We start from the raw sequence: 27,375 nt of genomic DNA on the forward strand, positions 1-27,375 counted from the left end.
TTCTCATCCTCTCCTCTCCTCACCGAGCACACAGGTTGGACCCGTATGCTCCTCTTGGCCTGTGCCACTCTGCTTATTGTTCCCTAATTCAAGAAGGCACGAATTGTCTGTCTTGCTGTTTTGGTGCAGGCCACACAGTTAGGGAACGTGCACCCTCCTTTGCTTCGCTCCACCAAGAATCCATTATCCTTTAAGAAGATATAAAAACCTGGCTCTATGCTCTGTAGGTCACCCCATTTGGCGGGGTCAAGTTCCCCTTCTGTGTGTTTCTCATTTGCCTTCAGGCAGCAGAAGGCTATTAGCCCCAGGACACCTTTTGGTAACAGTAGCACACTACAAATATAAATAATAATAGTAATAGGCAGAAGCAGGGGAGCCACTAGACCCAAACGTTGTGGGGGCCTACACTCTCAGGCAGGGCTGGCCCTAGCACTGGTCACACAGGGCACAACAGTCTTTTTTGGTGCCTCATCCCCCGTTTCCTCCCTCTCCATAAATTCCCTCACTACCACTCCCCAACAATGCACCTCATCTCTCTGTAGCACCTTTCTGACAAACATTTAATTTTTTTATAGCTCTACTCATAGTTTACTCACACTCTGTTCTGTGATCTGCATAGTACATGTACTTTGTAGCAGGCACATAAACCCTCTGCACTCTGTGGATGACAAGAGTCCCATGTGAGTGCACAGTGAGTGATGCAACAGTGTGAGAGTAGGGAAAGAGGAGTGACTGCAGGGTGAGTGAGGAGACCATATGAATTTGGGTGCAGATGTAAGTGCAGAGTGGGACGAATGAATGCATGGTTAATGATGGGCTTGTTTGAGTGCGTTGCAAATTGAGCAGTGAGGGGCCAGGTTAATGAGGTGTCACATGAGTGCAGGATGAGTGCAGATGAGTAGTGTGACTGCAGGGTGAGGTACAGGCTGAACAACGCAAGTGCATTGTGAGTGCAGAGTGATCACTGTGAGTGCAGGGTTAGAGGGTGAATGATGTGAGTGCATGGTGATCAGTGTGAGTGCATTGTGATTGCTGTGAGTGCAGGGTGAGCGTGAAAGTGAAGTGGGAGAATGAGAAGTGAGTTCTCTGAATGCAGGGTGCATTCCCAGACACTTGAAGTAATTCACCATATTATTGACGGCAGTGTAGGGTTTAAGATATAAGGTAAACTATCGCTATTATGGCATTAATCAGGGACCGAGGGTGGAGGGAATAAATAATATGCTGATCCTGCAACACACTTCCAGTCCTATGGTTAGGGTTGCATGCTCATTATTTTGATGTCCCAGACGGTACAAAAATAAGCAGTCACCTAAAGCTGTATATTTCAGCACTCTTCTGTGTGTACTTGGAACAGCAAATATAAATAGAAAGCACTTTTAATTGTGTTCTAGGGCTGCCTCAATGATCCATGACTGATAATTAAAGGGAACAAAGACAGAAAAGTCACATTGCAAATGCATGCATATGATTATATTTACAATCGTATTTAGTGTCAAGAGGAGGCCTTTACAGGCTCTTTATACATCAAATGGCTGGTATTTGTCTTCTGGTAACCCTACTTTATATTTATTTTCATGAAATGCATTCTCACACTACTGCAGTAAATGTAAAATACAAATGTAAGGAATAGGCAGAGTGAGGGTCCAGGGGGTACTGGAACTAGAAAAAACCTAAGCCTCATAACCAGTTTACAAAAGGTGTGTAAATATGCAAATTGTCTTTAATGACCTGTGAAAAACTCAGCCATGCCGGGCTTTGCTGGAGATAAGACTGCAGGCACAGCCCAGCGGAGCCCACAGCAGCTCGAGCTGAGACCGACTACGGGGGAGTAGGCGGGCTGAATACCTTGTAGTCCTTTGGGCCTGGGCAGAAGTGTGACTGGGAAAGCGCGACACCCTTTCCATCACTCCACGGCCCCCCTGGGGGTCGCACTCCACACTTTGAAGACCCCTGCCTTAGAGGTATTTTTAGATATTTTTCAGATACCACGGTATTTCTAGTTTTTAATGTTAATACAAGACCCAAAAATCCCACAATATTTTATGGCATGTTCTGCATCAGGGAAAGAGTCCTCAAACTGATCACGCTAGTTGTACAGTACATACTCACATAATTCAAAGAACATAATTTCCAAGCCAGTTTTCTGATAACTATGATTTGAGAGTTTGCTTAGTGATTTGCATTAATTTCTGTAACAATACTAAAAATATTAGAGGAACAATGGTGAGTTGTTACACGTGTCAAAATTTGAAAATGCAAGTTCCAGTCCAAAGTGAAGAGTAAAGAACAACATGAAAATAACATGAAAAATGCATTTTATACTATTAAAAAGAAAACAAACACTCCTTACTGTTTTTATTCCAGACACTGTTTAATAAAGACAATGTGCTTACTTTGCCAATCAGTAAAACTCACATTTGAATAATGTAAGGAAGATACTACTTGTGTACAGCTATTTTTAATGTTGTTGGGCAAAGCGTAAGGCATGTCATCCAGTCATATACTGTATATTTAGTTTCCCACAACTGCAGCACTAGTTACAAGCTAAGATAAAAATAACCCCAAGTAAAAAATGCAGTATAGTTTTCCAAGAGATCATTGTGAACAGGAATGCTTCTTCATGATAGGTAAAAGACAGAAATTCGTGCTGTAATGTGTCATGGAAAAAATACTTTTTTAACAATAATATGCCCTTGCTACTAACTTCTAGTAGGCACTCAGCAGTATACATTAAAACATGGCTTTTAAGTATTAGGCTTTATCATAAGAAACTTTTAGAGGCATTGCTTACATCTCTTACTTTTCTGTACAAAAGCGCTTGGAAGCTTGTGTTATAACAACCATTAATAACCTTCTAGTAAACTTACTTAGCAAGTTGAGAACACCGTGATTATGATTAGCACCACCAGTTTCCAGATATGTTTTACATTTTTCAGAGAACTTCAAAAGAAATGAGATTTTAGAGCGCTGTCTTTATTGATGCTCTTTATGTAAGGTTTCTATTGTGCCAGGGTGGACTCTAACATCAGAGTGGCGTATTGGTGATACAGTGATGGACACGGAAGCTATACAATAACTCTTTCATCTTTAAAAATATGGCTAATAACTATATTTCATATACTATCTCTCTTTTTACAGAATTATCATAAAATGTTAAAGGTTGAGGAACATAAGCTGGTCTTTAAAAATATTAGTTCACCAATTCAATGTAATTTGCTGGAAGCATGCCAGCTTTTCCAGTTCGCTGCACTGTCCCATACATCCAGCCATCATCTATAGGTTGTACGTTGATTATATAGTCCCCATCTCTAAATGAAACTTCATCTTCATCCTGTGCACTGTAGTCGTACATAGCCCTGTATGTTCTCTGTTAGAGAGAAAAAAACATAACTTTTTAGAACACTATTAGACTTAGATGAGGCAGTCTCAAAACAAGGAAGCAAGAACATAGGAGATGAAGACAGACCAAAACAGCGAACGAAGGAAAGAATAAGAATGAATGAAAGTACAGAACAATGGGGCATACCAGTAAACCCAGGCGATAATTATCGCTAAGCGCACTTAGCGGTAGGATAATCATCGCCGCCTAATGCTGGTTCCTATCGTGGAGATAGCGTGCAATCAGCAACGCATATCTCCAATGCGATAGGAATCCAAGCGTTAGCTGGAAAACCGTGTGATTATCGCTGAAAATCCAGCGATAATCGCACTGCGACCGGCGATACCTTGCTGATAGGGTAGGGTGTTCTTAGCCATGTAATCCACCTCCCATTGGATTACATGGCTAAATCAGATTACAAGCAGGCGTAAGAAAAGTAGCGATAACCCAGGTTCGCACTACTTTTCTTATCACTCTGCCTGTTAGCACGCAGCTTGATAATTGGAGAAATGTCGGTTAGCGACATTTCTCCAGTTATTTCGTGGAGGAACGCCCACTTTGCATCTCATTAGAGATGCAAAGCTGGGTGTTGTTGTAACTGGCGCTAAGTCAGCAAAACACACAATAGCGTTTCTTTGCTGATAAGGCGATGAAATTATCGTTGCTTTTCGCCCGAAAACGGACACAAAAGCAGCGATAATTTCAGAGCGCCACCTCAATGATATGCCCCAAAGTGACAAAGCAAATAAGATAGAAAAGTAAGGAGAGAATGAAAGGAGAAAAGGCTGATCTAAGGTGAAAAGAAGGCAGGATCAAAAAAAAGGATGGGAAGAAAGAAGGAAGGAACGGAAGAACGAAGCAGGGAAGAAAGGTAGGAAGCAAGGAGGGAAGGAAATAAGCGCGAGACACAAAGAAGAAAAAGAAAACAGAAAAAAAGCAAGAAAGAAAGGAAACATGAAAGAAGGAAATAAACAAACGCACTGAAGTCAGAATGAGTAAGGAAGTAAACAGGAGTTGTTTAAGCGAGTAAGAATCAGGTCAAAAGGAGTCAGAGAATTCAGATGGCGGTATACCCTCCTCATCCACTGATAATGCCTCGCCGTGCCTCCACCATGAAGGAATAAGAACAGGGTATTTAGCAACCATAATTTTTTCTTGGCTTTGTTCGGGAGAAAGCATGTTGTTTGCGTGAAAATAATGGATGTCACCCCTTCTGTGTGTCTGAGGTAATTCGCAGTGGTTCCCTTAGGCCCTGGTAAAAAAAGATGGCTATCATATCCCACAACATAAAGCACCAGTTGACTCATTAAGTCAACCTCACTGAAAAAATAGTAATCCAGTGGATTACTTTGCTGGTGCCATTTGTGTTGCCTTCACCCCGAGTAATGCCTGGTTGCTCTATCCTGACCTGCGTTGCATGGACAGTAGGATACCAGAGCTCCCACAAGGATTAGCGTTATAAGCATGATTGCTCTTATGCCAATGTACAGATGTTCACTATAGTCTGCTCTTCTTCCACAACATCCTGGCTGCCCCCTTAGCTGAGTGGTAGCACATATAAAAAATATATATATATTATCCCTTCCCAAAAGTTGTTCGAATTTTAACATGCACCAAGAGTTGAATGCCCCATATATTTCAGATCTAATATTCTTTGCCCTGGTTCCAATATGGCACCCGATCTGGCGGAGGGATATGGTGGGTTTAACTCAGAATATTATTAGGGATTGTTTAACCCTTGAACAGACCCATAGGGTACCATGGCTTGAATATGTAAAAAACAAACATGGAAAAATTGGGTCTTGAATCTCTTTTTAAGGACCCACTCAATTGGCATGTGATTTCTAAAGTTGAAATGAAATCTCGCTCCAACGCGCACAGGGAAACGAAAGACATGCAAAATATTGTAATAAAACCATAGTAGCAATATATCTGGGGCTTCGAACTATACCTGATGAAGCAAACTCATACCTGGTTTTTGTCACAAACATCCGCCACTGATAAGTATTGGTGAGATTTAGTTTAAATATTATACTGTGCATGCTGGGCTATCCTGCGGACGTCTACTCACCTACTGAATTGCCCGTTTGCCCCTGTGAGGGTACCTCCCCTCAATCTAATCTCCATCTGATCATTTTTGGGGAATTCTACACTCATGAATGTAAAAAGTATATCCTCCCCCTGTTGTGAAAATATAACTTCGTACAATGTCGCCCAGCTTAGTTGTTTTCTCCAAAAGCTACTTGACCCTTATGTAATGAGAAACAGCCAGGGTTTGGACTCATAATCAGTAAGGCAGAGCCACACTCAATACCAAACAATAGAAAGCCAATACTGATAAGTAATTTCCTTTACTTTCAAAAAAGTCACCTAGACCTAAACAGACGTGAACATTTAGTCTTTTTTGATTCTTGATTTAGTTGTAAAGTGTTAGTATGCGGGATTTATTGTGTAATGTATTTTGTAATGTCTAAAATATGATAAATATTGAGAAATAATCCATTCAAATAGAACTATGGATTAATCAATTTTGAAAAATAATAATAAACTGAGAATCAAAAAAGACTAAATGGTCACGTCTGTTTAGGTCTAGGTGACTTTTTTGAAAATAAGGGAAATTACTTATCTGTATTGGCTTTCTATTGTTTGGTACCTTATGTAAGCTTTTCTCTTGCTTTGCACTTATGTATGGTCTTAACAACTAGGTGATCAATTGCCTTGTAACCTGCACTTTAACTCAAATCGGGTATTGTTCTTGCATTTTATACTATTTATGGGATGAATTTACTATGTTTTAATAGAGGGTTTTTAGCTACAGTATTTTATATTTATCTATATTTAACTACTGGAATTGTAATATAATATTGAACAAGTATTGCACAATGCACTGTACTTTCATGATCTTATTTTCTAAGGTCGAATAATGTTGATATTGATTGATTGATTGATTGATTGAGAGGTAGCGCAGACTATCTTTCAGATGCTATATGGTAGGGATATGATGCCCGGTGGCAGATTACACCTCAGAGGACACACACAGGGATGATAGATTTCATCAACCATTTTGCAATAGTCTTCAAGTCAACTACTGACAGATTTCAGGCGCTTACCGCCCAAGTACAAAATGCTGAAAGCCTGAACAAACACAATTACACTCTAGGGGTAATCAAACCATTCACAGAGGCTATTTTTTTTAAAGGAGTTACCCTGAAATAAATAATGTTGAGTTTTGCCTACACATCTTACTAGATATTTCAAAAACAAGCTGATCCTATCAAAAACTGCAATATCAAACACAGAATAAAATAGCAATTGTGTATTCGACAAACGTCCACCACAAAAAAGCTGATTCTGGTCTACAAAATTCCTAAGAAAATTATTAGGATATCTAAGGCAGCATCTTACAATTCGGAAATGATGTGTGCTAAAATTCTCAAACTTTATTAAAATGCCTTTGATAACTATAAGATTCAAATCCATCTTGTTACTCTCTTCTAATTACTCAGACGTGAGTCGATAATATATAAATTGTTGAATAATACATACAATATGGGACCTGTTAGCAGTAGCTGATCTAAGGAATAAACATATCATAAAGGTGCCAATATGCTTAACATGTACCGTCTCTGACCATTGTCAATTAAGAAACTCGGATGTACCAAACTTACTGAACATCAACTAACAACCTCTGCTCATGGGTCTCTGTTTAAAGAATTGGCCAGGCCTCTTGAGTTTTTACTGCCTGAATTCGTTAAGAAACCATTTTGTAAAGGGGGCCACTGTCTTTGGAGAAAAAACATTGAAAATCCTGATGGATGAAAAAAATTGAAGGTTGAACTACTACCAAATAATACTCCCTCCTTCAAATATCCAATGCTGAAAAAAATGATAAATATAAGAGTATGGAAATCGCACAACTATCTAGTGGAAGTAATTAACGAACAGCCCATAACACTTTATTACTCCAGGGAATTTCAATGCTCCTTCGTTCATGAGATCCCCATTATTGTTAACTTAGGAGGTGCAAACCTAGCACCCCTGCATTCTGGGACTTTTTCCTGAGGCCCTTAGTGTCCTAATACATTTTGCACTTAGATTTAAAATAGGAGGGAGAGATGGACACCATTTTGTTTAATAGCCCCAGAAATGCTTTGAATGCTCTAGTCAGGGTGACTTAGATTACTTGACTTGTCACAGAGTGTCACATACTGAGCTATTCTTTATGAGTGATTTGACAGAATACTTTTTGTATCTATTCTTTGCAAATTGAATATGTATGGTGGAGCTATATAATATTGAATCAAAATTATCTAAGGAGATATGGGGGCTTGCTCAAGACTCCCACTTATCCCCTTTTGCAACACTATTTCATCACATACAAAGGCCAAATCCGGCTCTGCTAGATGAACACAGAACTGTAGGTTACCCCTTTCCCTTGCCACAGGGGAAAGTGCAGTCGGAGACAAACAGCAGCACACCATGTTACAGCTGAGAGAGCGGAACACACTCCCACAGAGCTGTGTCCAGGCTCACACAAGTAACATGAAGAGGCAAGAGCCAACAACGTCCTAACTGCTCCCCCTCGCCATACAGGCTGCTTTTAACACTTGACACTGCATCTGATGGGAACTCACCTGTTTCTGATGCGTTTTAGGTCATTTCCAGGCATAGGGAACCACTTAGGAAACAACACCCACATCTAACATCACTCGTCAGACAGTTCTATCCCTCACAGCCACATCCATCCACACCTCATTTAAACATGCTGTTATGCTTCAGTGCACACTTCTTTTGGAGAGACAACCACTTGCTCATAAAGGGGTATGCTATCTTAATACTTAACCTTTTCTGGCAATGTGTCTTGCTTCCATTTACTGGAGATGTAACTCAACACATTGTAGCAGATTAGCTTTTTGGGTTTCAGTGCAGACTTTTGAGTTAGTACCTCATAAATATTTAGGAATTCTGTGTGCCTTACTTGATACCAGTCGAGTGGAGTTTTCATTTACAATTATTCCATTCCAGTTGCCACTTTTTGGGGTCATATTAAGGCCAGCAACAGAAACTGAGAAGATGTGTACATGCACTCTCCAATTTCCTTAATATTTGGGGCATAGGTGAACTAAGAGGAGGTGGTATGTACGCGCTAGAGACTGTTTCTCCAACTATCCCATTTCAGATTTTCCTTTGTGTTGACAGCTGTATCTCTAACACATCAGTTTGATACATTGTCACAGTTAAGTCAAAACATTGCAGCAATCATCTCTTGTGTGGTGGCGAGCCTTGATGCTTTCTGATGCAAACCATCCTGCCTCATCTCATATCTTAACACCTTCCCTGTTTACCATTTAAATGCAGCCACTAAACAGGGTTCTCTGAACTTTTAACATATTATCCCATACTTACTCTAATGACATGCAGGTACAATGCAATATTACAGTGGACCACCAAATGGATTCATCTAATTCTCATTGAATGTATTGTGCGCACCTTGAATGAATGCAGGCTTATTGGCTTCACTAGAATGATTCTAAAAATGAGCTGTTTGAAAGTTTTCCATTTACAAGAAGCTGTACTATTCAGTTAACAACATTGGTACCACAATTAACGCAGTGGAAAAAGTAACACTCTGGGAGTGTATTTCAAACCCTACATGACTGACTGTAGACTTTAGTAGTAGTTCCTCCTCGTACTACCTGGAGTGCTTTCTTACAATTAGATCAATGTTGGATCCAGAACATCTAAAAAAACATAAACTGTGCAATCATAGTGTACGAGTTTAACATTGCAATTATCTTGCTGGGGATCATGCTTTGGCTTATCCAGAGATGGTTCAAAGTCAAATTGCAAACATCACCTCTAAAGGGTTTAAAGGATGCATTGGACATCTGCATTTAATTTACTACACTGGGAGACAGAATTATCATCTACTGTCTAACAATCTGAGGCAACTCTGGCCTCTGTATATAAAATAACAAAAATATTTATATATCCTGAAATAGCAAAGATCAATGTATAACATCATTCTGTCAAATGAAATTATCAAGGGAATGACATGAGGGAGGAAGATATTCTTCTATCATGCCGTTAGCCTCTGGAACGACTTCCCATAATCTACCAGAATAGCTACACATTTTCTAGGCTTGGAAACACTTATATGTTCTGTATATAGCACTGGCATGGGAGTTGACCAAAGACTATAAAAATGTGAATTTTAAGAATTTGCTCTGCCGAAACACTTAGGCTCTAGTTATGACCGACAGGCTAAAAACTCATATTTATGCCCAAAACGATTACAGATCATTGCAAATTTAGTCTGACACAGAGATTGGTGCAGATGATTCATGGCAAGCCAAATATGATCTGCCACAAAGGATCAGATAGAAGGTTATATTATTAAAAATAGATTCTTCTCCTGTGAACAGCAACCATAGCTTACCAAAAAGTTGCAAATGTTTTAGCTTTGGAAACACTGATACGAAGGTTCTTTGTATAGAACTGTGATGGGCGTAAACAGGAGACTCAAATTTAAATCAGCACAAATCGAGCCTGAAATAGGAGTTTGGGTAGTTAATAAGTGGCAGGCCAAACCTGCTGCAAATAGTTTATGCCAAATACACACAATTTCACTTGTACACAAAGAAATGTATAAGTAATTTGCGTGTAATTTCCTATTCCAAGTCTTCAAGCTTGAAGATAGGCACAAACATTGTCCATGTTAATTTCCTGTACTCTGCAGTGTCGACATTTAACAGATGAGCAAATTGCACAGACAACTGCAGATAATTTTCAATTTGGTCTTAATGGTACTTTATATAATGTGAGTGATCCTGAAGCAGGCAAACCTTCGCTTAAATGCTTTCGGCTCGAATCACTCAATTTGACCAAACCTCGGCCAATAAGTAAATAAAAAAAACATAAGGCACAGAACATGAATATGTAATAGATGTATGCTGTGCTATGCTATGCTATGCTATGGGATTCATAAAGCACATGGCGACCCGAAGGAATCCAAGCACTAGTGTACGGAAATACCACTACACCAAGGACAGAAGAGATACCTATGGATTAGTTCCTAAAAAGCCATGTTTTAAGAGATTTTCGGAAGCTCAGCTCACTGTTCATAAAGCACATGGCAAGAGGGCAGCATTTCACAGCTTGGCTGTGTTAAAGCCAAAAGATCGTCCTCCACTTTGAGTCCTTCTGACCGTGGGGAAGGTTACTAAAAATTAATTGGAGGTTCTATTAGGTGAATATGGGGTGACCAGTTGGCGAGAGATTGGAGCACCACTAACACAAAAGGCTCTGTGCACCCTGCAAAGAGGTTTAAACTCAATCCTTTGGATGATGGGCTGCCAGTAGAGGTCAATCAGACCCTGTCTAGTTGGTATTATGCCTATGAATATCCTGGCTGAAGACAGCTGATAGCCAGAAACCGGTCCTAGGATGCTTGATTCCGGTCCAGGAAAGACATGGCTTGGCAGTTCAGGCTGGACTGTTCCCATGAGGCACAGGGTCAAGGCTGATTTGCATATGGCCATGTCTGAACTGGGGTGGTGTGGAGTGCAAAAAACGATGGATTCAGGCCCAGATCTCTGTACTGGGGTGAATGTATGACATTGTTCTGCATTCTGTCCATCATCTGTTATTTTTGCATATGAATACTCAAGAGCAGCCTTGAAGCTGCATATTGCACAACCTGGAGTTTACTGCCTTGGATGCACCTAGTTAAAGTGAATTGCCATAGTCCAGGTGAGAAAGGATCATAACCTGCACTATCAGCCTCCTGGAGGACTGAGGGAGACAATTCAGAGTCTTGTGCAATCATGTACATGATTCCAAAGCAGGTGGCAGCCTGGTAGTCCATGTTCAGGGTTTATTCCGGCCATACCTCCAGGCTTTTTATGGCAGGTTTAGGAGTGGGGGGAGGTCCAATGCAGACTGGCCAATCAAGGGCTCTTTTGGGCTGGGAAGTACTCCCTAGAATCATAACCTCTGTCTTGGCTCCATTCAGCTTAAGACAAGACTTGTTCATCCAGCAGGCTATCTGTTCCAGACTTGATCCTAAGGTGGTCGGTGACTGGTCCATGTCTGCGGCAAGAGAAAAATACAGCTGAATAGTTGACAATGGAAATCCCAAAGGGAGTTACAATATCCGCCAGGGGTTGCAAGTACACATTGGACAACATAGGGCTTGGAGAGGACCCTTGCGGCACTCCACAGGTAACTGGTAGAATCTTCTGGCACTGTTAAAGCAGCTTTGCAAGAAGCTACTACTCTAAGGTGGATATCACTGAGATGGCTACAAATATTAGCCCTAATAGATATTCAGTGGGTCTTCAGGTGACTCCCGGTACTCCAGTTGCACCAGTGAAGTTCATGGTTAAGGCATTTGGTTTTACCAGGCAGGGGCATCAACACAAAGGTTTACATGCAACCTTCACTGCTCATCTCTCCCCAGCCTCATAACGTTTTTCACTGGTTCTGCCCCATTTACATCCTCTTTTCATTTTCATCATTCTGAACACTTTAATATTTTCACACTGATTTTGCGCTCTTGAATCCCCTTTTTCCATTCATGCTCTACTCTTATTCTCATTGCTTCTTCAAGCCACATTTTGTGGATTTTGCCCCTCTTAAATCAATATCTCTGCTATCCCCAGCTTTGTCGCTCCACTTTCTCGTTATGTCCCTCTTATATCCACCTTTTTCCTCCATGCTGTATGCCTCATCTCTCCCCCTGCCTCCTACTTTTCTCATTGATTCTGGCATTCTACACCCATATCTCACCATTCCCTCTCTCTTCTCTGTGTGAGGTGTCGTGATTGTTCAGTCTTTCTTACATCTACCTGCCCCATTCATGTACTGCCCTTCACCTCTTATTTCTTCCTCCACCCCTAATGCTATTTTGCTGGTCTGTTCCCTTAATACCCACCTCTCCTCTTTGAACCCCCTGCCTCTTACATTGTCTCACTGTTTCTTCCTCTCTTACATCCACATCTCCCTTCCATACTCTACACTTCACTTTGGTACAGTCTCTTACCTTTCTCACTAATTCTGCCTCTATTACACCTGCCTCTTATCTACCTGCAGAACCCTTCATCTATTCACAGCCTCTAACCTTCTCTCACTGGTTCTACCTCTCTATAATATACCTCTCCCCTGCCTCTTTTCTACAGCCTCTTACTTGCTCCTTGTTGTCCTACCCTCTTACATTCATCACTCACCATTCCCTTTCTGTGACACTTAAGTTATCCTGATGGTTCGCTTCTCTTATATCTACCCCTCCTATCCAAGCACTGCCTTTTCACCTTTCATCTTTCTCTCCAGCCTCAACTGTGTTCACTGGTTCTGTCCCATTTATGTCCCTCTCTCCCCTCCATGCTCTACTCTTAATGTTTTATCTCTCTCTCACCTCTCCCTTCCCTTCTCTGTTTCTGCCCCTGTAGGTTCCGCTTCCCCCCTATGCGCTGCTATTCACCTGCTACTTACCTTGCTTCACCTATTGTGCCAGGTCACAGTACAAGGCCCCTGCAGCCCAGGTGGGCCCACAACATTTCAGGGGACCCCCAACCTTTCAGGGGGCTCCCATTCAGCCCAGGGCCAAAAGAATATCTGTGAGATGTGGGCGTATCAGGGCCCCATTATCACATTCTGCAGAGCAGGACCCCATCATTTTGTGTTACACCTCTGCTTGTGTTACTTTACATCATTCTCTCCCCTCCCACTCTCCCAAAGCATCTTAGCTTTCATTTTTGCATGCTATTCCTTGTACCTAACCAAGTCTCTTCCCTTCTCCCGTTGATTCTGCCATTCATACACATCACTCCTTTCCAATCTCCCTTAAGTGTCTTGTTCTTTATAGCTGTTTTGCCCCTCATGTTCAGGTCTCTCCTCTCTGCTGTATTCTATCATCTCCCCCGCCTCTTCCCTTCTTTTATTTATCTTACTTCTTTTAGATGTGCCTCTCCTTTTATACTTCTATTAAAAGTAAAAGAGAACACAAGACGTACAGATGCACCCAGGAACATGAGAATTAGGGATTTCAGATGCGAACAAACATGATGCTGGGGAGTAGTGCAACCTTTTCAGATGTATAAAACAAGGCATGGTGTGTGAGTGGCTTGAGGCGTTACATAACTTGGGTGTATCTTGGAGGGTTCATTCACTCCATCCTAGGGGGTAAGGATGGATGTGGGGTCACCCCTCTGTCCCTCCCCCCAAGTGAATGTTATCATCTCTATTCGTTTACACACCCAATTGTTCACTCTTCCTTTGTTTCATGTAAATTACATGAAAGTAAAAATCACCAAGCGCTTACACTCAACTGGAGCTACTACTTATGTTTAACTGTTTTTATGTTCCTTTTCAATGCACATGCTTGTTTGGAGAAAAAAATACAATAAAACGGAACTATGAAAAAAAAGGAAAATAATAACCTTTTTCTCCGTTTTCTGCTCTTCTCCCTTTCCCTTCATTGAAAGTGAGCGGCGCCCATCGTGACATGAGGTCACTTGTTTTTGTTTTGTGAGCCCTGCAGGATGCTCTGCTTTACATGATGCAGGGGCAGAGCTCAATTCACACCTAATGCCAGTTCAAGCATCTGCCTAGCCACTGTTATCATGTAGATGCGGCGATTAAGAAAAGAGAAAGAGGTGCCGGCAAAGGACGGCCAGAAACCCAGCCCTGCCCTGTCTGCGGCAGCTGAAATGGATGCAGAAGTCACATTACCCTTTCAGTCCATGGCAGCAGGGCACAAGTGAGGGGGCCCCGCCTCGGGCCTTGCACGCTGTACGATGGCTGCAAACGCCAAGGGAGAGGGCTGTCCATCTGGAATTCATACAATGGCGCATTTTTAAAAGGATGATGGACTCGTGGGGGGCCCGTGGCAGTTAGAAGGTTGTTGGGCCCTGGGCAGCTGCCCATACTGCCCATGCCTAGCGCCGGCCCTGTTTTTGCTGCAAGAATATTGTCTGATTTCCAAACAAGAGAGACATTTCAGTGGTTTACATGGGAAGACATGCAATGTCTTCCTGGACTCCTCTAGTGCCCCAGGACAGAACTACATTGTAACCAACTTTACCATCAAGGCAACAGTTTCTTCAAAATTAACCTGCCGCCTAACAACCATTGAGCCTGGCTAGAGATGTCAACATTTTTTTTCTCAATTTTGGCCCTAACTAAGAGCGATATCTTGGTCATTTGTAGTACAAAAATGCTTCAATGTGTTCCGTAATATTCTAATATAAAACATATATTGACATTTCTGTCAACTTCATGAATATGTCATTTTGATAACTTTTATGGTCCTTCTCAGAGATGTGCAGTTTTTATGAAGTTACTCATTTATATATCTTGCTCCTCTATAGATAAAGAGCAAACACAGGATTGGTGTGGTTCAAAGCACCTGAAAGCAGCAATAAAGAATTGACATTCTTCCTTGGTCAGGTTGGCAACCGAATTTTAATGATGCAATTTCTTTGCCTTGCCAGGCATATTCTTTTATTTAAATTGGGAAGAGTTCATCTAGAACAGTGGAAGCAGGACCCTACATGGAAGAAGCAGCATAATTCACAGAATAGTATATAATATTTTATGGGGGAAAAATGGAACAGTGTGGCTCCAGTGATCTTACTGACTTTTCTCTGACAAAAGTAAACATTTCATGAGATAGAAAGGTTTCATATGACATCTGTGTCTGACTGTTAGACCTGGCATCTTTGGCGTGGTTTCCCCTATCTTTTTGCCTCTACCTCCTGTATTTTTTTGATGCTGTGCTGGATTTCGTTTTTGCTGTTTTAGATGCGTTGGGCACTTTGCCACTGCTGTACAGAGTCAAAGTGCAAGTGCTCCCTGTGTAAATTGTTTCTGAGATAGGTTATCCATGATTGGCATATTTGTGTCACCAAGAAGTCCCAGTAAAGTGCACTGAGTGTGCCAGGGCTGGTGATAACAAATGCTACTAGTGGGCCTGCAGCACTGATTGTGCCACCCACATGAGTAGCCCTAAAATGGTGTCTCAGGCCTGCCACCGCAGTGCCTGTGTGCAGTCTGTGAACTGCCATGTCCTCCTGGCCAGTGTCCCCACTGGCAAGGCCTAACCCTTCCCTTTCTGTACACATTGGTCACCCCAAAGGAAGGCCCAAGGTAACCCCTTGGGCAGGGTGCAGTATATGTGAAAGGTGGAGCATGTACTTGTGCAGGTGACATGCTAAGGTAGTGAATTACAGCCATTTTCATTTTTCACTATTGTAAGGCTATCTTGCCCCATAGGCTGTCATGGGGACTGCTGGCTACAGTGGCTACCAGCATATCTTCCCATAGGAGCAAGATAGGCATAAAAGTCTGGTATCTTGAACTCAGAATGTAATAACACATCTTTTAGGAAAGTTGTTTTTTAAATCATGTGTTTGAGAACAGCACTTTTAGAAAGTTGCTGTTCTCTTGTCTGACCCTTCTGTGTGCCTTGGCCTGTTTGTGAATTGGCTGTCTGGTTTGAGAGTGACAGGGGCTGGGAGCCCACAGGAGGCTGGCTGAGTCAGCCCTAGGCTGAATAACTGCATCTGCATCTTGAGTGGTGGGAGGGGATAGCACCTGGGCCTGAGTAGGGCTGTGCCTGCCTTCCACAATGCTGGCTCCACCTCCTGCTGGGCGGCTGGCGACCCTGCCCCTCTCCCTGAAATGAAAGGAGAGGCCAGGAAAACAAAGTGCTCAAGGAACACCCAGAACTGGTTCAGACCGGGCTCAGAGCGCTCCTGCACAAAGGGATCAAAGGCTTTTAGGGGTATAAGTACAGGACCCCTGACTACAGAAAATTAGATCATCCTGGGATCAAGAAGGAACCTCTGCCAAGGAGAAAGCTGAAACTGAAGAAGGAAGACTGACCTGCTGTTTCTCTGCTGGACTGACCTGTTGTTGCTTTGCTGCCAAGGAGAGGGGAAGGACTTTGCTTTTGGTGCTGTGTCCCCTTGCTTGGAGGAATCTCCAAGGGCCTGAGAAGAGCTGGCTCCCTGTTAAGGAGTCCCAGGAACAAAAGGACTTCACCCCAGCTTCCCTGAACTTGCGGAGCGCATCCCCGACAGTGCGAGGAAATTCCCGCCGCTATCATCGCAGCATCTGTTGCCGCTGCCAGAGTCGTCACATCTTTTGTTTGCGGGACACAACAGACCGGTGCGGGAAGATTACTATCGCTGCGAGTGTCGTCGCAGAGCCTGGATGAAATCGGCGCACCGCTTGCTTGCGGACCCCATCACGTCGCTGTGAGTGACGTGGCAGAGCCATTGCATTGAGGAGCTGCGAGAGGAAGATCACCTCTGGTCCGCGCATCATCGCCCCAGAGATCGTCGCAACTCCAAAGATCATCGCATCGTGCCTCTGCAAGCTTCTTTCACTACGGAACCTCCGCACCGGAATCCATACAAGGTATCGCATCCCTCCCCATACAGACCGGAGTCACCGCATCATGCCCGCTACATCCAGCGGGGCTGTCACACCGCCTCCCCAGGGTCTCAGGAGTGACGCATCGCTTGTTTTCCACCGCACCAGTTTCTATTTTGGAACTTTGTCGCATTTAAAGGTACTGTTGGCTAAACGTGATGCAACTGTGAACTTTTCACACAACTGTGGATTATTTTATCACAACATTAAGTACTCTTTTGTAACCATATTCTTGAACTGTATATGTTGGATTTTTGTCGTTTTGGTCTTGTGTAGTTGGATTAAATACCTTTATTTTTCTAAACTATTGCGGAGACAGTTTGTGGTGTTTTCACTGTGTTACTGTGAGTGTTGGTACAAATACTTTACATATTGCTTTTGATAAGCCTTGACTACTCGTGCCAAGCTACCAAGGGGGTGAGCAGGGGTTATCTCTGAGGGTTTCCTCCTTACCCTGACTAGAAGCAAGGGTCTCTATTTGGACAGTGGTACCTACCTATGCCAACTAGAGACCCCCAGTTCTAACACCAACCCTACTAAATATCTGGCAAATTGCTTCCCAAGTACAGTTGAAATATTAGTAAGGAATAGAGCAAGGGTGTTTGAGCCTAAATGATATTGCTCATATCTAGAGAAACCTTATCCCTTGGCTGTTCTGCCTAACCCATTTGGAACAAAGGTAACTAGACGGCGAAATAAAACATTTAGAATGGAGAAAGAGATAACATGCCGGGGCTACCTATGGAATGGACTGCAATGTTACTAGAATTTGAAGCCTCTGCTGATAGCGATCTGAGTCAATAAATTACTGTTGAAACTGGGGCATTTGTTTCCCTATCCCTTCTTCCTTCCCCCCATCTCCCCCCCCCGTATCCTCCTTTATTCCCGCCTCATCTCTTCCCCCCCCTCTCCCCTCCCCATCCCCTTCCCTTCCACGCTATCCCCGTACAAGTGACAACTGGAAACAAAGGTACAGGTGCATAGGGCAATGGTGAAGAGAGCATTAGCAAGAACAGGAGAGTAAAGTGGCAGGAAATACACTGAATGTTGTTAATAAGCCAGATGCAGGCTCGGTACAACGCAAACGTGAACATGACTTTCAAGTGCCAGGGTGGGGTGGGTGCGGGTTATTGTTGTAACAGAGAAGTAAAAGAAAAAGAAATGCAATGTTAAATATGCTTTTTGCATTAATCGGTACATGATATATAATGTATACATGATGTAATGATTGCAATTGTACTTGTTACTGAGATTATGCACTAATAAAAATATTTTCAAAAAAATAACATGCCGGGGCTACTTTTTTGTCACAGAAACACCTCAGAGCCCTCATTCCCTGATTCACAACCATACAAACATACCCTGGCTAAGCACCCCAGCGTAGGACCTATGCCACATCTATAGAAGTAACAAAAATGTATCTCACATTTATCAAAACATATAAGAATCAAAAGTTATACCTCCTGTGTACTTCAAAAAGCTAGTGTGCCACATGGGTAATCAGTAATACTGATTGGGGACTCCTATACAATGTGTCAAATGTGACATGCAGGTTACAAATCTCACTCCTTCTTTGAGTACCTGAAATGGGAGTCATGATCAAAACATGAGACAAGGGAAAGTGATGAGGGGCTACATATTATATAATATTTGTTGACCTGATGTACACTTTAGGCCTGATTTACAGTGTGGTTACTCCTTCAAGGTGATGGAGTACAATACTCCAAATTTAGAGATGCCAACTGCCCCAGCAGATATCTCCTACCCTGGTAAGCTCCACCGTCACTGTGGTTCCCGTCAATGCATTGAAACTGTGCCATAAGGCTCTATCAACATTGACAAAACCGTTTGATACCCTTTTAATTCCTTGTTTAATTTTCTAAAAGAAAATCTCAAAGCAGGATTTTCTTTTTAAAACTAAAAAAGGAATGATCCTGTTACTATGTGAGTTTTTACCCCCCGGGCGTGGGGGTCACTGACTTTCTTTTGTTGCCATGTTTTGGATGGCTGTAAGAAAACTGAAAATCCTGCACTTTGTGTGCCCATTCTACTTAGGTCTGGTAGACAAATGGCATAACCTCTGGCAACCTTTTCTCCACAGAGCGCTCTGAGCTTTATGTCAGGGGCTGAGAGGGCCATGCTGCTAACATAATGAAGTTCTGCCTGACTCTTAAAGTGGGCGAGCGTACCTTAAGTATGGGAGAAACGGTATTCCATAACTTGTACTCTTTCTGACGGTAAACAACGTTTACTTTGAAACTTTTTCAATGCAGGGAATCACAACGCAGTCGTTACAACGACCGCGTTGTGATTCCGCATACCATTACTCCGCAAGCCGGAACAACGACTTGCGGACTTGGGTCGGTGTTTGATTTAAAATCCAAAACATTCCCTAGTGTCCACACAGACTGGAGTTGGAATAGTAAATTATACTATTCAACATCCAGCACCCCCCCTCCGTAAGTTGTTGTTCTGACTTGCTGAGTAATGGTATGCGGAATCACAACGCAGTCGATGTAACGACCGCGTTGTGATTCCCTGCGGGAAAAAGGCTGTGGAATAACGTCATAGATTCCTTTCTGACACACTCTTAATTGATGCTCTGGACTGGAATACAGTCTGCACTTCTTTGTTTCGTCGAGACACTCATTGCGTTCTAACATTCTTACTGAGGTAACTACATAAAAGTAATAGGGTACGATTAGCCTATGACATAGAGAAGTCACAAGTCTACTTGGCCATTAATCAATACAATATCTTCATTAATGATCTTGGATCCCATATGTGGTCTTATTCTTCATGATGCAGTTATATTGTTAAGCCTAGATATGGCCTTTCAGTTCATCTTCAGAAGGTCTTTAGTAACTAGTGTCAGGAAGAAAAGTGTGGTATACATATCAAAACGTAAACTAAGTGTCACTTATCATGAGGCTGGCAGGGGTATCCCCTGAAAAAAACAATTGCCATTGAGAATTTGAGAGCCTCACAGCTGATAACCATGTTAGAGTAGTTTATGATCAGGCTAACCCAATTCCTCTAGTGAAATGTCCAACTTGGTACAGCAGAGAAAAGATTTGCCATTAAGAACATAAAAATGGTCTGGTTAGTTTATATACAGGACTGAGCATATCAGAATTAATGAACCTATTCTTCTATTTCTTTAAAATGATTAAGGGAGAACTACTTTAGGTGAAGAAGGAAAGTTTAATAACAATGATACCTACCAAACTTGGTGAAAGAGGCTGTGAATGCATTGATCTCATCGAAGAAATACTGGTTTGGTGCATGTATCCATATCCTTGGGGCGGACTTTGTGGATATGCTCCAGGGAGCACAGGGGCTGCAGAGACAAAAACAAGCTATTACAATAAGCATTTGACTTTTAGAACTCCCCTGACATAGGCCTGTGTAAGAAGACCTCCCATTGGCCAAAACAGAGCATCCTTGAAGAATATTGCCACAGTGACGTTTTTATTTTTCAAATATGTTTTACAGAATATTAGAAACAGAGGATACATCAGCTCGAAATTGGTAATTTGGCCACTCCATTAGATAATTTAGATTCTTGCAATAATGCACAGCAATATGTCCTGGAGTACAGTCGAAGTCAGCCTGCTTGCTCTGGTACCATTGTGTAAGTAATCAGCACATCAGTATTAGCTATAGAATAAACTATTGGTAACTGATTGTAACATTATATGTCTTTTCTTCGTCTCCAGTCAAGCCCCTTTCGCTTTTCTGTGGTCACCTGCAGTGGCTTATGAAGGCTATGCAAATGATATCTGTATGTATATGTATACAAAGGAATATCAGACTTTTTGATTCATCAACTCTCAGTAAACGTTCACAATAATTTAAGATTGCAAACACATTTGTATTACAAAGTCTACATTTTCAGGTAAAAAGAAACTTATTTGTGTTGTGCAATTATAAGTGGTCTGTCACTGAGGTAGGGGAGCACAAGATTCACAATACATGGGGTAGATCGATTTCTGATACCTTCACCATTTGTTCTAGATAAAAGTTTGCATCGCTAGAGACGTTAGAACAAGGCCTCACTAACAAGTTCATAAAACGCTGCATGGTAATACAACTTTATATTAGGCAGTGCTAGCCCTCTGTCCAACAGCCTCTAGTTTTAATTTTGTATTTTTGGCCTGCCAAATAGAATGTCGGATAGCCAAATTGATTGACCTGAAAAAAGGACTGATGGACTTTGGTCAGAATATTGGTAAACACAAATGGTAGCAATGGTAAAATATTCATTTTCACCAAGGCCACTTGCCCCATAATTGTCATGGGAACATTCTGCCATTTGCCCAACAGCCTACGAATCTCATCGAGGGTAGATGTATAATTTTGCCTAAACAAGTCTCCTGTATTAGAATTGACACATATCCCTAAATATCTTATAGGTCTATACTGAGAATAATTTGATTGAATTGTAAGAGGTAAAACATCTACAGTGCAATTAAAAAGGAGAGCTTAAGATTTTACATGGTTTAATCTTATACCCTCCCAGTTTAGAGAAGTCTCCTATTTTTTATTGCATTCGAAATATTAGCTTTATCAGCCTTTAAATACAACAACATGTTGTCCACAAACAAATTTAATTTCGAGGCCTCGGATAAGGGGGCGTTAAAATTGGGGTCCTGGCGAATTGCTCATGCGAGTGGTTCAATAAGCAGTGTCAAGAGTATTGGTGTATCGCACACATTATAGTAATATTTTGCTCTGGGGTACAGATTTTGCACAATCATGATTAGTGCAGCTGGGAAAGCAAATCTCTCCAGGATTGTGAACAGGACATTCCACTGTACACTGTCAAATGCTTTCTCCACGTCCAGCATTATCTCTTCTGATTTAATGACCTCTGTAGAATAATAATCTATTGTCTGTGTTAGATAATGTGTATTGTCTGCCATATGTCTGTCCAAGATAAAACGATTTTGGTCACCGACTTTACCAAGAGAGCAGGTGGAAGCACTCCTCACTTCAATTACACTAGAAGAGGTGACACATGCAGTCAATCTTGCCCAAAACATGAAAGAATGTGGCAACGACCGGATCTCTGCGTAAGTTTACAAATGATTTGCCCCCCAACTCAACAAATTGTTTGTGAGACTTTTCATAGTATTATGAGGGGATGGATGATTCCAGCCTCTTCCACTGTTAGTTTTATTAAAAAGGGTCAACCGGAATAGGATGTAAATTCATATCATCCAATTAACCTTTAAAGTCATGATTACAAATTATTTACAAAGGTATTGGCAAATCGTTTGGCATCAATCGCACCGTCAATTATTCATGGTGACCAAAACAACAACTGTATGAAGTTTAATTACCCCTACTATAAAGGCTCCATCCTACAAACGTTTATGAGGCCAGATGTATAACATGAGTGAAGGTCTAGACCCGCATCACAAAATCACCAAAATGCTTGCACTGCATGGCGCATTAACGACAATACATTTCGTTGGTAACAAAGGGTGCTTTGTTAGATTTAATCATGGCATGTTCCAATGTCCTGGTGGGAGAGTCAGGGAATGATGGACCTAACCAGTGGAACAATTTTGAGATGAAACATGTTAAACCTTTAAAATGCTTGTGATCCCACCTAAACTCATGGTACAATTGGCTTTCACCTGATTAGATCCTGCCTCACTGACGTCTTCGGCTGGCTGGAGGAAAACTAGCTTAAGTGCAACTCTGATGAGTCAGAAATAGTTTTTTTTGGCCTGCCTGTAGCGCACGTCTGGAGTCAATGGTGGCCGGAAGAATTTTCTCTTCCCAGTGTGGCGCAATCCACAGTTATCATACTTATGTCTTCATCCTTTTATGTCAAAAATTTCCAAACTTTCTCTGAAATTTCACTTCATTTCATTTTTATTCTTATTCTTTCATTTTTCATTGTGAATTCAATTACTCCATTGATTTCAAGCAATTAATGACTTGAACATCTAACATCTACCCAATGCATTTCGGGTCGAGATTGACCCTTCCTCGGGGGTCTGAAATGGAAACAAGGAATTTGATGAGCATTCTAGCTATTACATCGAATTTTCACAATCATCAACTTAATAGTTCAATCTATTTGTGAAATCAAGTTGAAATATATACACGCTTCTAACATTAACCACAGTGTTCAAAAATATCTCAAAATTGCATATCGTGGTACAAACGAATTTCCAACATGCAAGCTATTGTGAAAAACGAAATGATCGAACTTTACTCCAAAACTCTATAAACAAGTTTCCCAACTTTTAAGCTTTTGTAAAATCGAAACGCTCTGGCTTTACTTAAAACTCTGCAGTTATCAAGAACTGGTAATGGCATTACATTTTCTCACTCTGACCGGCAACAAACATCAAATGTATCGCGGTAAACTCAACCCGCTTTTGTTACTCACTGTTAAATGTCCAGCGTTACGCGCCAATACTGCTCAACCAATCGCTATGTCTAAAACATACCTGAATCAGTTATTACTAGTACCTCTCATCCTGATTGGATCAGCTCGCGGTCACATGATCGCTACTCAACTCGCGATAGAGTCTAATGATAATCTAAAGTCGATGTTATTTATAAACCCCCACTAATGCGCTATAGTGTTACGAATGAGTCATAAATTAATGCCACATCATATTTACCTGATGTCAAGTTAAACCAATTCAAAATTACGAATATTTTAAGAAACCACATTTTTTGAAAAACGAAACAAAACATTTCAATTCTCACATATATAACTCAGATGTATATGGTAAATGTTTTAAAACACAATTCAACCGTTTTAGCAAAAAAGTTCGTTGGGTGAACTGCAGTTATTCGTCGGCCATCTTGGAGTGGGATCATAATGCACTCTTCCGTGAGTTGTGAACAGAGATCTCAATAAAGCTTCTTCTTTGTTCATAAAAAACAGGATAACTCTATCCTGTCATTCAGTCCCTGTGGGTGTAGACTACCCAATTTATGAATCCAAAAGTATTCAGATCTCAGTCTTTGTTTATGAGTATCCTGATCCATTCTGGGTTTAATTACCTCTAGTATGGTAAACCGTAATTGGGCTATGTTGTGTCCTGCTTCAGCCCAATGAGTTGCTACTGTTGACTTCACATTCTTTAAACGAATACTACTTTTATGTTCCGTAATTCTTATTTTGATCTTACGCTCTGTTTGACCAATGTACAGTTTGCCACATGGGCATTTGATGCCGTAGATCACACCTTTGGTGTCACAAGTGCTTGAATGTAATAAAGGAATCTGTTTCCCAGACATCGGATGTGTGAACCTATTACCCACTATAGATGCTTATGAAAGAGTAATCACATGTGAGATGAAAAAACTAAACTATTTTAGTGGAACCCGAAGTAACTTTTCAAGGAAAGAATGGCAAACTTTAAAATCTTTAACTGAAATGTCAGAAATTACTATTCAGAAAGCGGATAAAGGGGGAGCAATTGTAATAATGGACACTGAGTTTTACAATGAAAGCGTACGTGCTCACCTTCAAGACATCAACACATACCAAAAATTGGACGGAGATCCAACTAACACATTCTCTACAACTTTAAAAATCATTCTGGATAGAGCTCTTGAAATGAAATGGATAACGAGTAAAACTCATCAATTTTTGAATTGTAAATACCCGAGGAGGCCTCAATTTTACATGCTGCCTAAAATTCATAAGAATGCACTTAAACCACCATTCAGACCAATTGTGTCGGCATGTGGCTCACTATCTGAACCACTAGGTCAATACCTAGATTGGTACCTACAACCAATAGTACAAAAATGGAGTACACACATCAAAGACACTACTTCTTTTTTGAATTTGCTGATGACACTGAATATCCCTTCTGGTCAAGAGATATGGCTCTGTACAATTGACGTAACAGCACTATACACGTCTATTCCTCATAACGAGGGAATAGAAGCGATGGAATGGTGTTTACTTGAAAATGACATCATTGGATCGGATAAAGTGTTCTTGATTGAACTTCTGCAATTTGCATTGCTACACAGTTATCTTCAATGGGAAGGAGAATTCTATGGTCAATGTAGTGGTACATCCATGGGGTTTGCGGGGGCACCGTCCTACGCAAACACCTTCATGGCTAAATTTGAATATGACCACATCTTGAACAATACGAATTGGACACAAAGTCTGATTACATTCAAAAGATATATCGATGATATCTTTATAATCTGGTGTGGTACTAAAGAAAAACTCGTGGAAAACATCCAAGACTTAAACTCACAGCATGAGAGATTAAAATTCACGTATCAAATGGATCAGAATGAATTATCATTCTTGGATGTGTTAATCAATATTGAACAAGGGAAGATCAGCACAGCGTATTCACAAAAGAAACAGACAGGAACAGCTGTTTACATTTTACAAGTTTTCATCCCCATTCACTGAAGAAACATCTACCTTTATCCCAATTTATAAGACAGAAAAGGATAACATCTGATCCTATGAATCTTGCCACCACGTTCGAAAAACAGATCCAGAAATACTTGTTAAGAGGATATCCAAAATCATTACTAGAGGAATCCAAGAAAAAAGTATTAACCATGAACAGACAAACATTGTTATCACCTAAAGAAAAGCCTGATACTAAACCGACAGTTTGTGTTTTGAAATATTCTACCCAATCTAAGAAAATAGAGAATATCATGAGACAGCACTGGCATTTGATCACGGATGAACCAGATCTACAACCGTTATTCTCCGGGAATATCACTTTTGCACATCAACGATCAAGGAACATGCAGGAATTGCTTAAAAGCAGGAAATCTGAGAGCTCTGGATTAGTCCATAAAGGGATGCAGAGATGTGAAAATTGCACACATTGCAATAATGTGATACAGATTCCTTTATTACATTCAAGCACTTGTGACACCAAAGGTGTGATCTACGGCATCAAATGCCCATGTGGCAAACTGTACATTGGTCAAACAGAGCGTAAGATCAAAATAAGAATTACGGAACATAAAAGTAGTATTCGTTTAAAGAATGTGAAGTCAACAGTAGCAACTCATTGGGCTGAAGCAGGACACAACATAGCCCAATTACGGTTTACCATACTAGAGGTAATTAAACCCAGAATGGATCAGGATACTCATAAACAAAGACTGAGATCTGAATACTTTTGGATTCATAAATTGGGTAGTCTACACCCACAGGGACTGAATGACAGGATAGAGTTATCCTGTTTTTTATGAACAAAGAAGAAGCTTTATTGAGATCTCTGTTCACAACTCACGGAAGAGTGCATTATGATCCCACTCCAAGATGGCCGACGAATAACTGCAGTTCACCCAACGAACTTTTTTGCTAAAACGGTTGAATTGTGTTTTAAAACATTTACCATATACATCTGAGTTATATATGTGAGAATTGAAATGTTTTGTTTCGTTTTTCAAAAAATGTGGTTTCTTAAAATATTCGTAATTTTGAATTGGTTTAACTTGACATCAGGTAAATATGATGTGGCATTAATTTATGACTCATTCGTAACACTATAGCGCATTAGTGGGGGTTTATAAATAACATCGACTTTAGATTATCATTAGACTCTATCGCGAGTTGAGTAGCGATCATGTGACCGCGAGCTGATCCAATCAGGATGAGAGGTACTAGTAATAACTGATTCAGGTATGTTTTAGACATAGCGATTGGTTGAGCAGTATTGGCGCGTAACGCTGGACATTTAACAGTGAGTAACAAAAGCGGGTTGAGTTTACCGCGATACATTTGATGTTTGTTGCCGGTCAGAGTGAGAAAATGTAATGCCATTACCAGTTCTTGATAACTGCAGAGTTTTAAGTAAAGCCAGAGCGTTTCGTTTCTACAAAAGCTTAAAAGTTGGGAAACTTGTTTATAGAGTTTTGGAGTAAAGTTCGATCATTTCGTTTTTCACAATAGCTTGCATGTTGGAAATTCGTTTGTACCACGATATGCAATTTTGAGATATTTTTGAACACTGTGGTTAATGTTAGAAGCGTGTATATATTTCAACTTGATTTCACAAATAGATTGAACTATTAAGTTGATGATTGTGAAAATTCGATGTAATAGCTAGAATGCTCATCAAATTCCTTGTTTCCATTTCAGACCCCCGAGGAAGGGTCAATCTCGACCCGAAATGCATTGGGTAGATGTTAGATGTTCAAGTCATTAATTGCTTGAAATCAATGGAGTAATTGAATTCACAATGAAAAATGAAAGAATAAGAATAAAAATGAAATGAAGTGAAATTTCAGAGAAAGTTTGGAAATTTTTGACATAAAAGGATGAAGACATAAGTATGAGACCATTGTGGTCATGATAACAGTGTGCACAGCTCCACATGCAAGTGGAATCTCCGCTTTCTCCATTCTTTTGATTTAACAAAGAGTGTTCCTAGACAAAGCACTTTAAAGGAGCCAGTAGCACAAATGAACGTATGATATTTTGATATACATAAAATAAAGGATCTTGAGTGCCAGACGAATAAAGCAAGGGCAATCCACAGTTAGAAACTTGGGAAGGCATATGGATGACGCTCTCTCTA

The 27,375-nt window shown here is 40.9% G+C and overlaps 1 protein-coding gene across 12 annotated transcripts in view; it reads right to left on the reverse strand.

The window, feature by feature from the left end:
- Nucleotides 1–2,353: 2,353 nt before the first annotated feature.
- Nucleotides 2,354–27,375, reverse strand: part of NEBL (nebulette) — an 874,906-nt gene continuing 849,884 nt past the window's right edge. For all 12 annotated transcript variants that reach the window (XM_078663757.1, XM_078663758.1, XM_078663756.1 and 9 more), the window contains 2 exons: nt 20,044–20,159; nt 2,354–3,370 (listed from right to left, as the gene is read on the reverse strand). In XM_078663757.1, coding sequence (XP_078519883.1) covers nt 3,194–3,370; nt 20,044–20,159 — 293 coding nt within the window. In that variant the 3' untranslated portion in view covers nt 2,354–3,193. The remainder of the gene's footprint in view (nt 3,371–20,043; nt 20,160–27,375) is intronic.

This window comes from Lissotriton helveticus, chromosome 10 (assembly GCF_964261635.1).
Source record: "Lissotriton helveticus chromosome 10, aLisHel1.1, whole genome shotgun sequence".
NCBI lineage: Eukaryota > Metazoa > Chordata > Amphibia > Caudata > Salamandridae > Lissotriton > Lissotriton helveticus.